We start from the raw sequence: 12,384 nt of genomic DNA, 5'->3' as shown, positions 1-12,384 counted from the left end.
TTGGTTAATATGTATAGAGACAAATGATGACCTCCTGTAGTAAGATGCCAACTAATCACTGTGCCATATATATTTAATTAAATTCGAAAACTATATTGCCTACCATCCTGACAAGTCTGAGTGGCGTGACCAATTTTATATTCGAAATTATATAAGAAACAGAAGATTAGTGTAATAATATCACCGAAAGTTAAAAATAAGATCCTCTTTTACGTTAAGAAAAACAAAACGAATGAGTTAGAGAAAAAGATTAATTGTTCAAAAATGATTTTGTTCATGTCTTTACTTACGGTTCTCAATTTTGTTTTGTTTTTTGTTCGTAGTATTATATATTTCTTTCTCGTGTTACTTTCATGAGTGGAGATGCATTGTATTTAGCCTTAGGCATATATTAGTTCCTCCTCTCTTTTCGCAGCCATTGTACTTATATAAGCATATGAATTTAAATAATCAAAAACGCTTACATAGTAAAAACAAAGCTAGAAGGCATATTCAACTATAGTTGGTTTTCTACTGTTAATGTAATAAAGCAGTCATCTGTACAATATGAGACAAACAAAACTATAGTATTATTGGTGTCGGATTTTATACAATGGACCCAACATATTACTTGAAATAAATTTTGACATAAATTTCCAAATAATGACACATTGAGAAGAAGATGGAGTTTTTAAAAATAATAATAATAAGTTTTTAGTATGTATGAGCCTATGTCGTTGAAACATGAAAATTACCTCCAACAAAAAAAAAAAAAAAACCCTAGACAACGTTTCTGATCACCCTCTTTTGCCCACGAGATAATAATCTATTATAGCTAGTCTTCTCTCCTTATTTCCTCTTTACTAACAGAATAACAAGTATATGATTCTATCTCATTTTTTTAATGTTCCATTTTTCTTTCTTTTGACTTGATATTTTATTTTATGGAAGCTTTGTATTAGAATACAGTATTTCATAATGTACAATTTTAGGCAAATCTCTCTTAATACAACTAGCCTCTCACGGCTATATTCTTCTATTAATTATTAACCGACATTGTTGTTTGGTTTTGGCATGACGTGTTTTAAATTTCTTTTGATTACCTGATACTTTAAATTTTGATCCAGTCACACACAAGTTGTGTGACACAACTTAGCAATCTATCTAGGGTATGCTAATTGTTACATTTTCAGGTAGATCGAGAGACATGCATATTGGTGCGAGAATTGGCACCCCAAATATACCGATCTAAACCAATAATTAAACCGTTTATCTAAACTGAAAATTCATCTTGCGGATGAATTTCATCTTTGGGCAAAGGCTGAACAAGATAGGAAGGCTTGGCCCATGACCAAACGACCGAATTCCCAAATCGCCTCCAAGCCGACGTGGAGGGAATAAGAAAGTTTCCTAACTTCAATTTGGTAGATAAGGAAACTTGACTTAAATTGTAATCGAGAGAAGCATATAAAAGGGGGATTCTCCATCCTTGTAAAACTATCCAGCAATTAATACAAAAAACCCTAATTTTTCATTGTTCTTGAGCAAAACCCTAGTTTGTTTTCCAAAAGATTTCAATTTCCTTTTGCTTGTGAGTTTTGATCTGATTACTTAGAGAGATAGTTTTATTGAATTTGTTTCCCCTTTCAAACAAATTCAAATTCATTGTGTGAAACTCAGTTTTTACTATGCATCGCTCGAATCATTTTACATATAGCTAAAAATATGAGAGTGAATAAGCTACTCGTAAGTTTAAATTGAAAAAAATAAATAAAAAAAAAACAACAAAAAAAACAAAAGAAGCTACTCTTAAAACTTCTGTTTGGCCCAATGGGCCTTTATACGATGAAAATGAATAAAAAGAGCTAATTGGGCCGAAAGTAGAACCTTGGAGGAGGAGTTTCTTGGTTGTCGTCTCCCCACGTAAACCTCGGTTCCTCGTCGACGTCTTCCTCCGATCTTCGTGGTCGAACGCATAGACACACACACACATATTTATTAAAATCTTCTCGGGAAAATTCTCCAAAAACGATTCAAAACCAAATTCCCAGAAAATGGAAAAAAACAAACAAGAAGAGGAAAGTCAAATCAACGAATAAATTAGCACTTTTTTGCCGTCGTCATTGATTCGTGATGAGTTCGTGGAGCAAAAGCTTAACCAGGCTCGTCAATGGTGTATCTCTTGTAGCCAAAGAGATCATTAACCAGTCACCGGAGTTACGGAGAGCGAGAAACGGAGATCTCGAGGGCTTAATTACTTCTTCTGGTAAAAAAGCTTTGGTTGCCGCCACCGACTTAGTCGGACTCACCTCCGGGAAGCTTCGCGAGCTTTCGATTCGTCGATCTAATGAAAAGGAACCTTCCGTCGTGTACTTCGACGAAGAAAGTAACAAAGCTGGCGTCGTCGTCGTAACGCCTGAGATTAGATCTGATAGCACCGAACCTATGGTTGTTGATTCGAGAGACCTGAGAAGCGAGTTTATCGATGAAGCTAAGAATTCAAATAGAGAAGAGGAGATTAAGGTTTCAGGCGAGGTTATTGGAGTTAGAGATGCCGAATCAAGTGCGGTTGCGTCAACTCCGTCGGTGGAAGTAGTAGGAGCTCCGGTGAAGAGACGGAGACTTAGAGAACGGAAGGTTCCATCAACACCTATTGCAAGAGCTTATGGGTATTTGGAATCAAATCACAAATCACTTTGTTGCTTAGTTTAGGTTAGATAGAATCAATTGTGTAACAAGTTGAGTTTTTTTTTGTGAACTGTAAAGGTTTTTTAATTTAGGAGCTGCTCTTGCTTGGGGAGCTGTTAAAGAATCTACGTATAGGATGGTTAATGGGACACCAGCTACACAAGATAATAAACCTGCGCTTTCATCTATAATGTCTAAGGAAAATGCTGAAAGATTGGCTCTTGGATTGTGTGAAATGCGTGGAGCTGCTCTTAAAGTTGGCCAAATGTTGAGTATACAGGATGAGAGTCTTGTTCCTGCTCCGGTAAATACCTTAGATTGTGTCGAATTGTTTTGTCTGTTGGGTTGGTTTGATATCCCTTGGTTTGACGTAAAGATAAGTTCTTTTGTAGATTTTGAATGCTCTCGAATATGTGCGTCAAGGTGCAGATGTGATGCCGAGGAGCCAACTTAATCCTGTTTTGGATGCTGAATTAGGTCCTAATTGGCAATCCAAGTTGACTAGTTTTGATTATGAACCGATAGCAGCAGCGAGTATTGGTCAGGTACTAGCCTTGTTTCTGCTGGGACTGTAGTTTGATTGTAGAATGTGTGTGATGCTTCGTTCTTGTGAATGTGTTGAATCCTTTTTATAAATATTTTCCTTATATGATGATGTTTTAGGTGCACCGAGCTGTCACTAAAGATGGATTAGAAGTTGCAATGAAGATCCAGTACCCTGGCGTTGCCAACAGCATTGAAAGTGATATCGAAAATGTCAGACGCTTATTGAATTATACTAATCTAATTCCAAAGGGACTCTTTCTGGACAGAGCTATAAAGGTATTGTTATCTTATCATTAGTTAAGCTTTACATTCAGGTTCCTGATAACATGGTTTTATATGTAACATATAGACAAAACACTGATAATCAGAAAACATAGAAGAAAAGATACTGGATTGATAATCATCCTTAACGATTTAGGCAATGTACATTACAAACGATTAATTTGTCTGTGACTTGAGAGATTCATGACGAAGTTTTTGGCAGGTTGCTAAAGAGGAATTGGCTCAGGAGTGTAACTATGAAATCGAAGCAGTCAGTCAAAAGCGCTTTCGTGATTTGCTTTCAGACACTCCAGGGTTTTATGTTCCGCGTGTGGTAGATGAAACTTCAAGCAAAAAGATTCTAACCACAGAACTTATATCTGGTAAGTACAACTCCGCTTACTCTGCTCCGACGATTCGTTATAATGTTATGATAAACTAATCTTTGCTATGAACGTGTTATCACAGGGATCCCCATTGATAAAGTAGCTTTGTTGGATCAGAAAACACGGGATTATGTTGGAAGGAAGATGCTCGAACTCACATTGAAAGAGCTTTTTGTCTTCCGCTTCATGCAGACAGATCCTAACTGGGGTAACTTCTTATACAATGAAGCCACAAATACAATCAATCTTATAGATTTTGGAGCAGCCCGTGATTACCCCAAGAAATTCGTCGATGACTATCTACGAATGGTAAAATAATCATACCGAGTCCACATTTTCGCACACATGATGAGAATTCTTAAAGATTGAATCTTGACAACATTTTATGGAACCTTTTTTTCAGGTGATGGCGTGTGCAGAAAAAGACAGTGAAGGAGTGATTGAAATGTCGAGGAGACTAGGGTTCTTAAACGGAGATGAATCAGACGTAATGCTAGACGCTCATGTCCAAGCCGGATTCATAGTGGGTCTACCTTTTGCAGAACCTGGTGGCTACGCTTTCCGAACCAACAACATTGCTTCTAGCATCTCCAATTTAGGAGCAACTATGTTGAAACATAGACTTACACCACCACCAGATGAAGCCTATAGCCTTCACCGTAAACTATCCGGCGCTTTCTTGGCTTGTATCAAGCTTGGAGCTACCGTCCCTTGCCGTGATCTCTTGCTCCAAGTTTACAGCAAGTATCAGTTCGATGATGAGCCACAAGATCCAGTGGTCGCTACTAGATCCGTTTCTTCGTAGCTCTCTCATACACACAGACACTACTACATTAATGATTTTTTTCTCTTTCCCTTGTCGGGAAATAAAAACGATTATTTCTTTGGTACACACACCTTCGAGTTTAACTTAAGAGTAATTTTGTTTTTCTTTCAATAATGTAAAATGTTGAATATTACAATGCTGGAGAAGTCAATCATCAAACTCTATACTTTTGGCTTATGTTTATGTAGTCCACATCAATTGCCAAATATCACCGTGACACCGTCAACACACACACACACACACAAAAAACAGAAGAAAATCCGTAAAAATTTATCAAATAAAAAACCCAAAAAGAATATTTCAAAATGCAACTCGAAAATGTTTGGGAGTTTGATTTTTTTTTTTTTGTTATTTCTTATGTTTTTGAAGTAAAAAAAAAAAAAAAAAAAAAATTGGTATGAGAGGGGGAATCATAAAGAATTAGGAGGTTGATGATGAGTAGTGGACACAAACGCTACAGCATGAGCCCACGCCTTAAGCCTCGCTTTCACGTCTTTAGGATCATCCCCTGAACCCAAAAACAAAATATTCAAATTAAACCCATCATAATTCTGTAAATTCAATTCTTTTACCACAAACTACATTAGCCAAAAAAAAAATATATAAACCTTATTAAGTACATTGCATTGGGAAAAATCAAGTTTTCTGCATGAGTTTTGAAACATTTCAGTGAATTTCACCCCATTTTGCAAATTCAAAGGGTTCTCTTCTCAAGTTTAGATATTTTAGTGCACATAAATCCACCAAAAGAAAAGACAAATTTAAAAGTTTTTAGGATTTTTAACAAAGAGCCAAGAAAAAAAAAGCTTTGTTTTTTGTATTTGTTGGGACTAACCAGGACTCGAAATGCGGTGGTTAGAAGAGATAGGAGAGTTGCCGCCACTACTAGTATCCATCGTTGACCCGGAATACGAAACCCGACCCGGTTCAAGCTCAAATCCTAAATCTTTACAAGCTTTCACTTCTCCTAAATCCATACACAATGGCCTTCCTCCTCCTATCGGCCTCGTCACAACCACCACTCCTCCTCCGTAACCACCGTGACCACTATGCTCATCTCCAACGTAACTCCTCCGCATGCTATCAACCCACGGTGGATACTCCGGTCTCAACCTCCTCCTCCTCCTCCTCCTCCTCTGATTCTTGCTCTCCTTTTGAACTTCGTTCTCGCTAGCGTAAGCTTTATCTCCGTAGACCGGTGAACTCACCCCCAAATATCCTCCTCGCCGTCTTCTTCGTCTCGGAGGTGTCGCCGGAAGTGATTGACAACCCGTTGAACCTTTATCAGAATCTGAAAAGTTAAGCTCCTCCTCCAAAGACTTATTATCTCCTCCCCCGCCGCCGCCGCCACGTTTATAGTCGGAATCAGAAGGTTCGTCGTCGGCTTCGTCGCCGTCGTAGTTGGAACATACGGAGAGTCTTGATAACGAAGAATAGTGCTGTTCTTCTTCTTCTCTCAAGAAAGACGCCATTTTCATATCTTCATCAAACGCCATAACTTGTAATAATAATCTCGATAAATGTAATATCGTGTCTATATATTTATATGTTTTTCTATAATTTCTTTAGAGTTATCCGATTGACTGTTTTTTTTTTAGCTTTGGATGTTTTTTTGTTATAATGTTTGGATTAAATAAGGGGTAAATAAGATAACGAGACATGGAGACCTTTTATATATATATCCTCTCGTCATTATTTGAATTCCCAAATTTGCCCTCCATAATTTAGTGAGCTTTGTATTTTTGGAAATGTCAGTAAATTGAAAGGATGCATATATAATAAAGATTTGACAATTTGACTCCAAAATAAAATATGAAAAAGATAAAATTTGACAAAAGAAAATTAGAACACAGATATTTAATTTGGTAAACGGTAAAAATGGAAAATAAGACTAATAAATTGTTTTTGGTGAATTTTGGTGAATTTTTAACTAAAGAAATAGCAATAGAAAAAAAGTTAATAGTTTGTGTCTTTGTGATATACGATTTTCAACTACATGTCCGACATTATAATCCATTGTAATATATTTCGACTATGCAAAATATTATAACGTTCCTGCTCATGACTACAAGTGAAGGCCAATCTTGTAATTTAAGCATCTAGGAATATCCATTTGGTGGTAACCTTGGGATTATCAATAAAACTCATTGATAATTGAAACTAAATTAGGAGTATTAGACCGTAATTAAAAAAAACATTAGAAGAAATAGTCTATGCTAATCTAAGTGAGATTGACCAGCTACTACGCAAGCCAAACGTTTCCCAACACGTAATATATATGTGCAAGAGATAGAACCAAGACCAGTCCGCACGACGAGGCTGTCCAAGACACCTTATCATATCTCAAAATCCCAAAAAAGAAATTATCTTCTTCTTCATTTACAAACATCATTTCTTGAATCATTATATGAGATTTAGTTATATATTGCATTTTCCTTTTAGATTTCCGGTTTTTATTCGTGGTATGTATATAGTTATTAATTGTCATTAAGGTATATAGTTCGGAGTATAAGGGAGTTTGGTTTGTACATCGCAGAATTTATTTCTATAACAAAATTAAAGGCAAATATAGTTGTTATTTTTCGTTGAGAAATGTCATATATATCACGTTACGTTATTTTTTTTTATTTTTAAAGAATGTAATGATGCCATGGCAACACATGTCATGAAATGTGACAACTTCAAATACTTTTCATATTAGTTATTATCAATTTTGATAAAGTAAGGAGCTAAGTTTTCTCTTTTCATGAAAGAATTGGTTTCTCGTGACCTATTCAAAAAAAGGAAAAGAAAAAAAAAACACTAATTAAGTGAAGGTCCATGTATATTAGCTTTGCTGAAAATACCTTAAGAGGACACTTTTGTGTAAGGACTATCGATTATTTATTCAATCTAAAGTCTGGCTTTTTGCTGTTTGTGAGGGCAAATGGACGGCTTAGATTAGGTCTTCCACACGTGTCATTAACTGTGTAATGATTGATTATAGTAATAGAGATCACACGTGCTGAATGCTGTCCAGACAAGAAATTTTTTGAAGTATTTTATTTTAATAACAAAAATACGTTAATGACAGATGAAAAAAGTTGTTTAATCACGCAATTTGATAACATTTTTGTTACTTAATAGTTAATACATTTGATTTCCTTTTTAGTTCTGTAATGCTTGTAATTTAATTTATATTGTGTGATAGTGATCATGCCAAATATACGAGTTTAAAGCAACTAAAGTCTCAACAAAGCGTTACCTTCTTCTACGGACTTAATTCATAGAATGGAAGCATAATATATCGTGAGAAACAAAATTAAATACTTTGCAATATGCAATGAATGTTATCATTTGTATATTTAATAAATGAAAGTAATAGTTAAGTTGGTAAGACCGACCCAAATAAGGTTTATATTGAAGGCAAACCTATCAATGCATCCCACGAGAGCATTGAGATTTAGTTTTTAGAAGACAAAGACATATTGACGGCCATTGATAATATTATTAAGAAATCCACACTTGAAAAGGATATAAATAAATAAATATACATTCGATATCGTCAGTTTCTAAAATAGTATAAAAGAAGAAAAAAAAAAGAATATAGGAGAACTTAAGTTTTCTTGTCAACTCACGAAGAACAAAATAAGACTAATCTTGCATAGTTCGTATTGCAAGTAACTTGTATATATTAACTTCTTTAACAAAAAATGGAAAACTATACATCAACTAAAAATCTTGGACGGCTTTGAAACTGTTCTGAATAATTAGCATACTAAACTTCTTTCATCTTGCATAATCTGACTTTATAGTGAACAAGTTATATTTGTGTTTTGTTTCAATAAGTCTCTGGATTAAAGAAGGAAAAAAAACGCAACACTTATCGGGCTTAGAGTCTCCGGATTAAAGCCCCATGCAAGCTATAGTGGGCTTCCACTGAATAACCTAAAATAAATTAATATGTAGGGTTGGTTAATTTTAAATCTTAATATAGACATAATGACATATGTATATACTATATACACGTTGTTACAAAATGTAGCTTTAGTTTAATGTTCATCCAAAGAGAACTATAAATAGTAAAGAACTTGACCATATCCAAGAGAAACACTAGTTGAAGTAAGTAGAAACTAAAAGCTAACGGATTAAAAGACAAATAATAATGTCTATTATTTTTTAAAAAACTGAAAAAAAACAAAAGACAACCAAAGTAAAAACTAAAAACTGTTCCTTAAGTTCATTGAAAGTGAAACTAAAATTAAAGTGAGAAAACAAAAGATAAAGTAGTAAAGTTGTCCCTATATAAAGATACACTAGCCTTTTTTTAGAAGCTTCACCTAAAATATGTTACAATAGTCAATCGAATAAATGCTTTGTCTATCAATATATAAAAAAGGTGTTAAAAAGAACATAATACCATAATTATTCAATCTCAATTGCCAATATTAGTCTTAGAGATTCCTCAATACTTACAAGAGAAAATTATTATTTTTTTCCGTCAAATTATGGTCGAGTTTCTTTTGTTTATTCCATTAGTTTCATTAGATTTTTTTAAAAAATTTCTATTACCATTGAAAATGTTAAAATGCATAACATACACTAATTTATATTCCCTCCATTTCAAAATATAAGATGTTTTAACTAAAGCATGCAGACTAAGAAGTTTTTACTTTTAACAAGTTCAACCAATCAGAAACAATACTTTATAATATAAAATACTAAACTGATCTAAATTTTGCATAAAACTTGAAAACATCCTATATTATGAAACAAAAAACTTTTCTAAAATATCTTATATTTTGAAACGGAGGTAGTACTAGTGTACTTTGAAATTTTGCATAGCTAGGAATAGAAAGTTTTAATTTATCCTCACTTTTGTTATTTCTTTTCACTATATCGCCATGTCTGGTTTATCCATATCGGCAAGAACCCCGTATATATATAACCATATTGGTTCACAATTGCTTTATCCACGTTTCAAAGACGCAAATGTAAAGAGTATGATGATGAGCTATTTTGCTATGTGATTACTCAGTGACTAAATTGAATAGAGAACTTATCGAAAAGTTTGTAAAAGAGTGGATCTCTTGCGGAAATGATTGTAGTGCGGGCCAAAGTTGATTCCTTGTAACATATATATGTAGAGAGACTTATAGTGTTGACGTTTTGGATTTTTGAAAAATTCTTTAATTTTGACATGGTAAAAGATAAAAAGTTTATGTGAAAACAACAAACCAACATATATGAAAACAGGAGAAGTATAAAAGAGTAAAATATATCTATATGTGATAGAATTAAACCAAAAGGAGCACCATATCATTTTTTAAGTAACATTATGTTATTATTGTCTTTAATAAACTGATGTAAAGGGTATATAAATTTGAACAAAAATGTAAGAAATAAATGTCATTAATCCATTAACGATAGAGAAACAAAATCCCAGAGTCCATAAATCTGTGTTTCACAAAGTACATCAAATATTTTTTTTAAAATGTTAAAAAAAAACAATACTGTTAAATTAAATGATATATAACACAAACTGTACATACACACAACCCACTTCCAAAAAAAAATAACAAAAAAAAAAGAAGGAGAAGAAAAAGAAGATTCACACACCTTATAAAATATACAAAGACGATTTTTATATATGACCATATGCATGTTGCTGAGTCTGAAGCTGGTTACATGGCCACATACCAACATTTGTAGCCTCTGTACCGAAAAAATTGGTCTCCGATTTGATGTCACTATATAACGATGAATTTGAATGATTTGATATTGCGAATGGATTTTGGTTTTCCTCCATTGTTAATCCCCAATTCAGATTGTTCCCAGTTCCAAAAAATGTTGAATTGTTGTTGTTGTTGTAGTTACTCTCTTGAATTTGCTGCTGCTCTGTCATCACTGGCCCGGTTGAGAATGAGTTCTCCAATTCGATTAAACCGAGATTGGAGGATCTGTAACCGGTTAAATCGGATGAGAACATTGAACCGGGTAGCACCACTGCACTAGGGACGTTTTCATCGACATGGTGATGGTGATGGTTTCTTCCGATTTGGGGAATCCAGATACCGAGGTCTGAACCGGTTGCGATTCTTGAACCGTTTTCTAGACTTAACCGTTGAAAACCGAAATTTCCGGTGTATAGATGATCACTATTGTTGTTTTGGTTAGTACTGCAAGTGGTGGTACTAGAGGAGCCTTCAGTCTCAACGAGGTGGTTGTGGTTGTAGGTCTGCTGACTCTTTTCAACCGGTTTTGGTTTGTCATCTGAACCGGATTCGATTTCGGTTAAGAGCTTGTGTGTAATCGGGTCAATTCCTCTCAGCCTCAATTTCTTCTTCAAGCAAGAATTCCACAGGTTCTTGATTTCATTGTCGGTTCTACCAGGAAGCTGGGCAGCTATCTGAGACCACCTGAACCGAACCAAATCAAACCAATATTAGTTACATACATATATAAATATGATGAGAAGAAGGGTATGAAATTTTTGTTTTTTTGGTTTTTTTTGTTACCTATTGCCAAGAACGGCATGAAGTTCAATAATAAGATTTTCTTCATCTTGAGAAAATGCTCCTCGCTTCAAATCTGGTCTTAAATAATTTATCCATCTTAATCTACAGCTTTTTCCACATCTCTGCAAACCTAATCATTTAAAAAACAAATTAAGTCAGGAATCGAATTAACCAGACATAATTAAAACAAAAAAAAACAATTTTCATAAGTCCAAGAATCATATATATATGTACCGGCTTGTTTAGGGACAGAGCTCCAGCAGCCATGGCCGTACTTAGTGATGTAACGAAGAAGCTTCTCATCTTCTTCAGGAGACCAAAGTCCTTTCCTCAGCTTCTGTTTGTAACAACAAGAATGTCTCCCCATCTATATTTATGATAGATATGTAAAAAAGATCGATCAATTTGTATGTTTTCTTGAGAAAATTAACAAAAAAGGCTTTTGAAGTCAGCTTTCAGAGAAATCTTTAGTTCATAATATGAGGTGAGAGAGAGAGATGGAGAGAGTTTGAAGTGAGAAGATGAGAAAAGGAGAGGAGGATTTGGGGAATATAAGGTTTTTGTTTTTGGTACGTTGAAGTTTACACGAGTCAAATTTTTTTATTTTGGTTCTTGATTGGTAGTATTGTACTATAGCTAATTAATATATATTTCTTATTTTTATAGATTATAAATTTATATATAGTATAACTTGAAAAAACTAAAAAATAATGATAGTTGATTGTAAAATGCGGATTTTATATAAACTTTAATTGCTGATATTGCGTAATTTATCTATACGACTTTGTATGTTTAAATTTTCTATAAATGAATGTTAATCCCACATATATTTGATATAGCAAGGATGGACATAAAAGTCACACTTTTCAGTAACTTATGGAAAACGAATAAAAGTAGAGATAATACTTTAAAAAAACTATGAAAAGGATGTGACTGTGTGAAAATTATTTTATTTTTCTTTTGGTGTAGAAGTAAATTATTAGCTTAGTTTCTTCTTAAGGGTTTGATTTTTGAACCACACGCTATCTTTTTGTTTGGGAAAATATGTATATATATGTGGATTTATTTATTATTTGGAATATATTACGATAAAATTGGGGTTGAACTTTATTTAGAAACGTTGTCCACACATAGCTTGTATATTTCGCATTTATGGTTTTGTAATAAATGTGCGTCGCGTCTAATTCTTCTACATAATTAT

General features: G+C 33.9%; 3 protein-coding genes across 3 annotated transcripts; 1 reads left to right on the top strand and 2 right to left on the bottom strand.

The window, feature by feature from the left end:
• On the top strand, positions 1,880-4,854 carry LOC104737616 (protein ABC transporter 1, mitochondrial). Its single transcript, XM_010457831.2, has 7 exons — positions 1,880-2,648; positions 2,746-2,971; positions 3,060-3,212; positions 3,331-3,489; positions 3,698-3,857; positions 3,943-4,169; positions 4,264-4,854. The coding sequence occupies exons 1-7, from the start codon at positions 2,113-2,115 to the stop codon at positions 4,663-4,665; spliced, it is 1,863 nt and encodes a 620-aa protein (XP_010456133.1). The 5' UTR covers positions 1,880-2,112; the 3' UTR covers positions 4,666-4,854.
• Positions 4,831-6,318, bottom strand: LOC104737617. The gene is made up of 2 exons (XM_010457833.2): positions 5,522-6,318; positions 4,831-5,194 (listed from the first exon to the last, which is right to left on the bottom strand). Exons 1-2 carry the CDS (start codon positions 6,180-6,182, stop codon positions 5,097-5,099), a joined length of 759 nt encoding a protein of 252 aa, XP_010456135.1. The 5' UTR covers positions 6,183-6,318; the 3' UTR covers positions 4,831-5,096.
• LOC104737615 (transcription repressor MYB6) lies at positions 10,093-11,736 on the bottom strand. The gene is made up of 3 exons (XM_010457829.2): positions 11,418-11,736; positions 11,184-11,313; positions 10,093-11,084 (listed from the first exon to the last, which is right to left on the bottom strand). Exons 1-3 carry the CDS (start codon positions 11,548-11,550, stop codon positions 10,310-10,312), a joined length of 1,038 nt encoding a protein of 345 aa, XP_010456131.1. The 5' UTR covers positions 11,551-11,736; the 3' UTR covers positions 10,093-10,309.

The sequence above is a fragment of the Camelina sativa genome, chromosome 13, assembly GCF_000633955.1.
Source record: "Camelina sativa cultivar DH55 chromosome 13, Cs, whole genome shotgun sequence".
In the NCBI taxonomy this organism is placed as follows: domain Eukaryota; kingdom Viridiplantae; phylum Streptophyta; class Magnoliopsida; order Brassicales; family Brassicaceae; genus Camelina; species Camelina sativa.
Note: the sequence above shows the minus strand (reverse complement) of the source record. Positions and strands in the feature narration are given on the sequence as shown.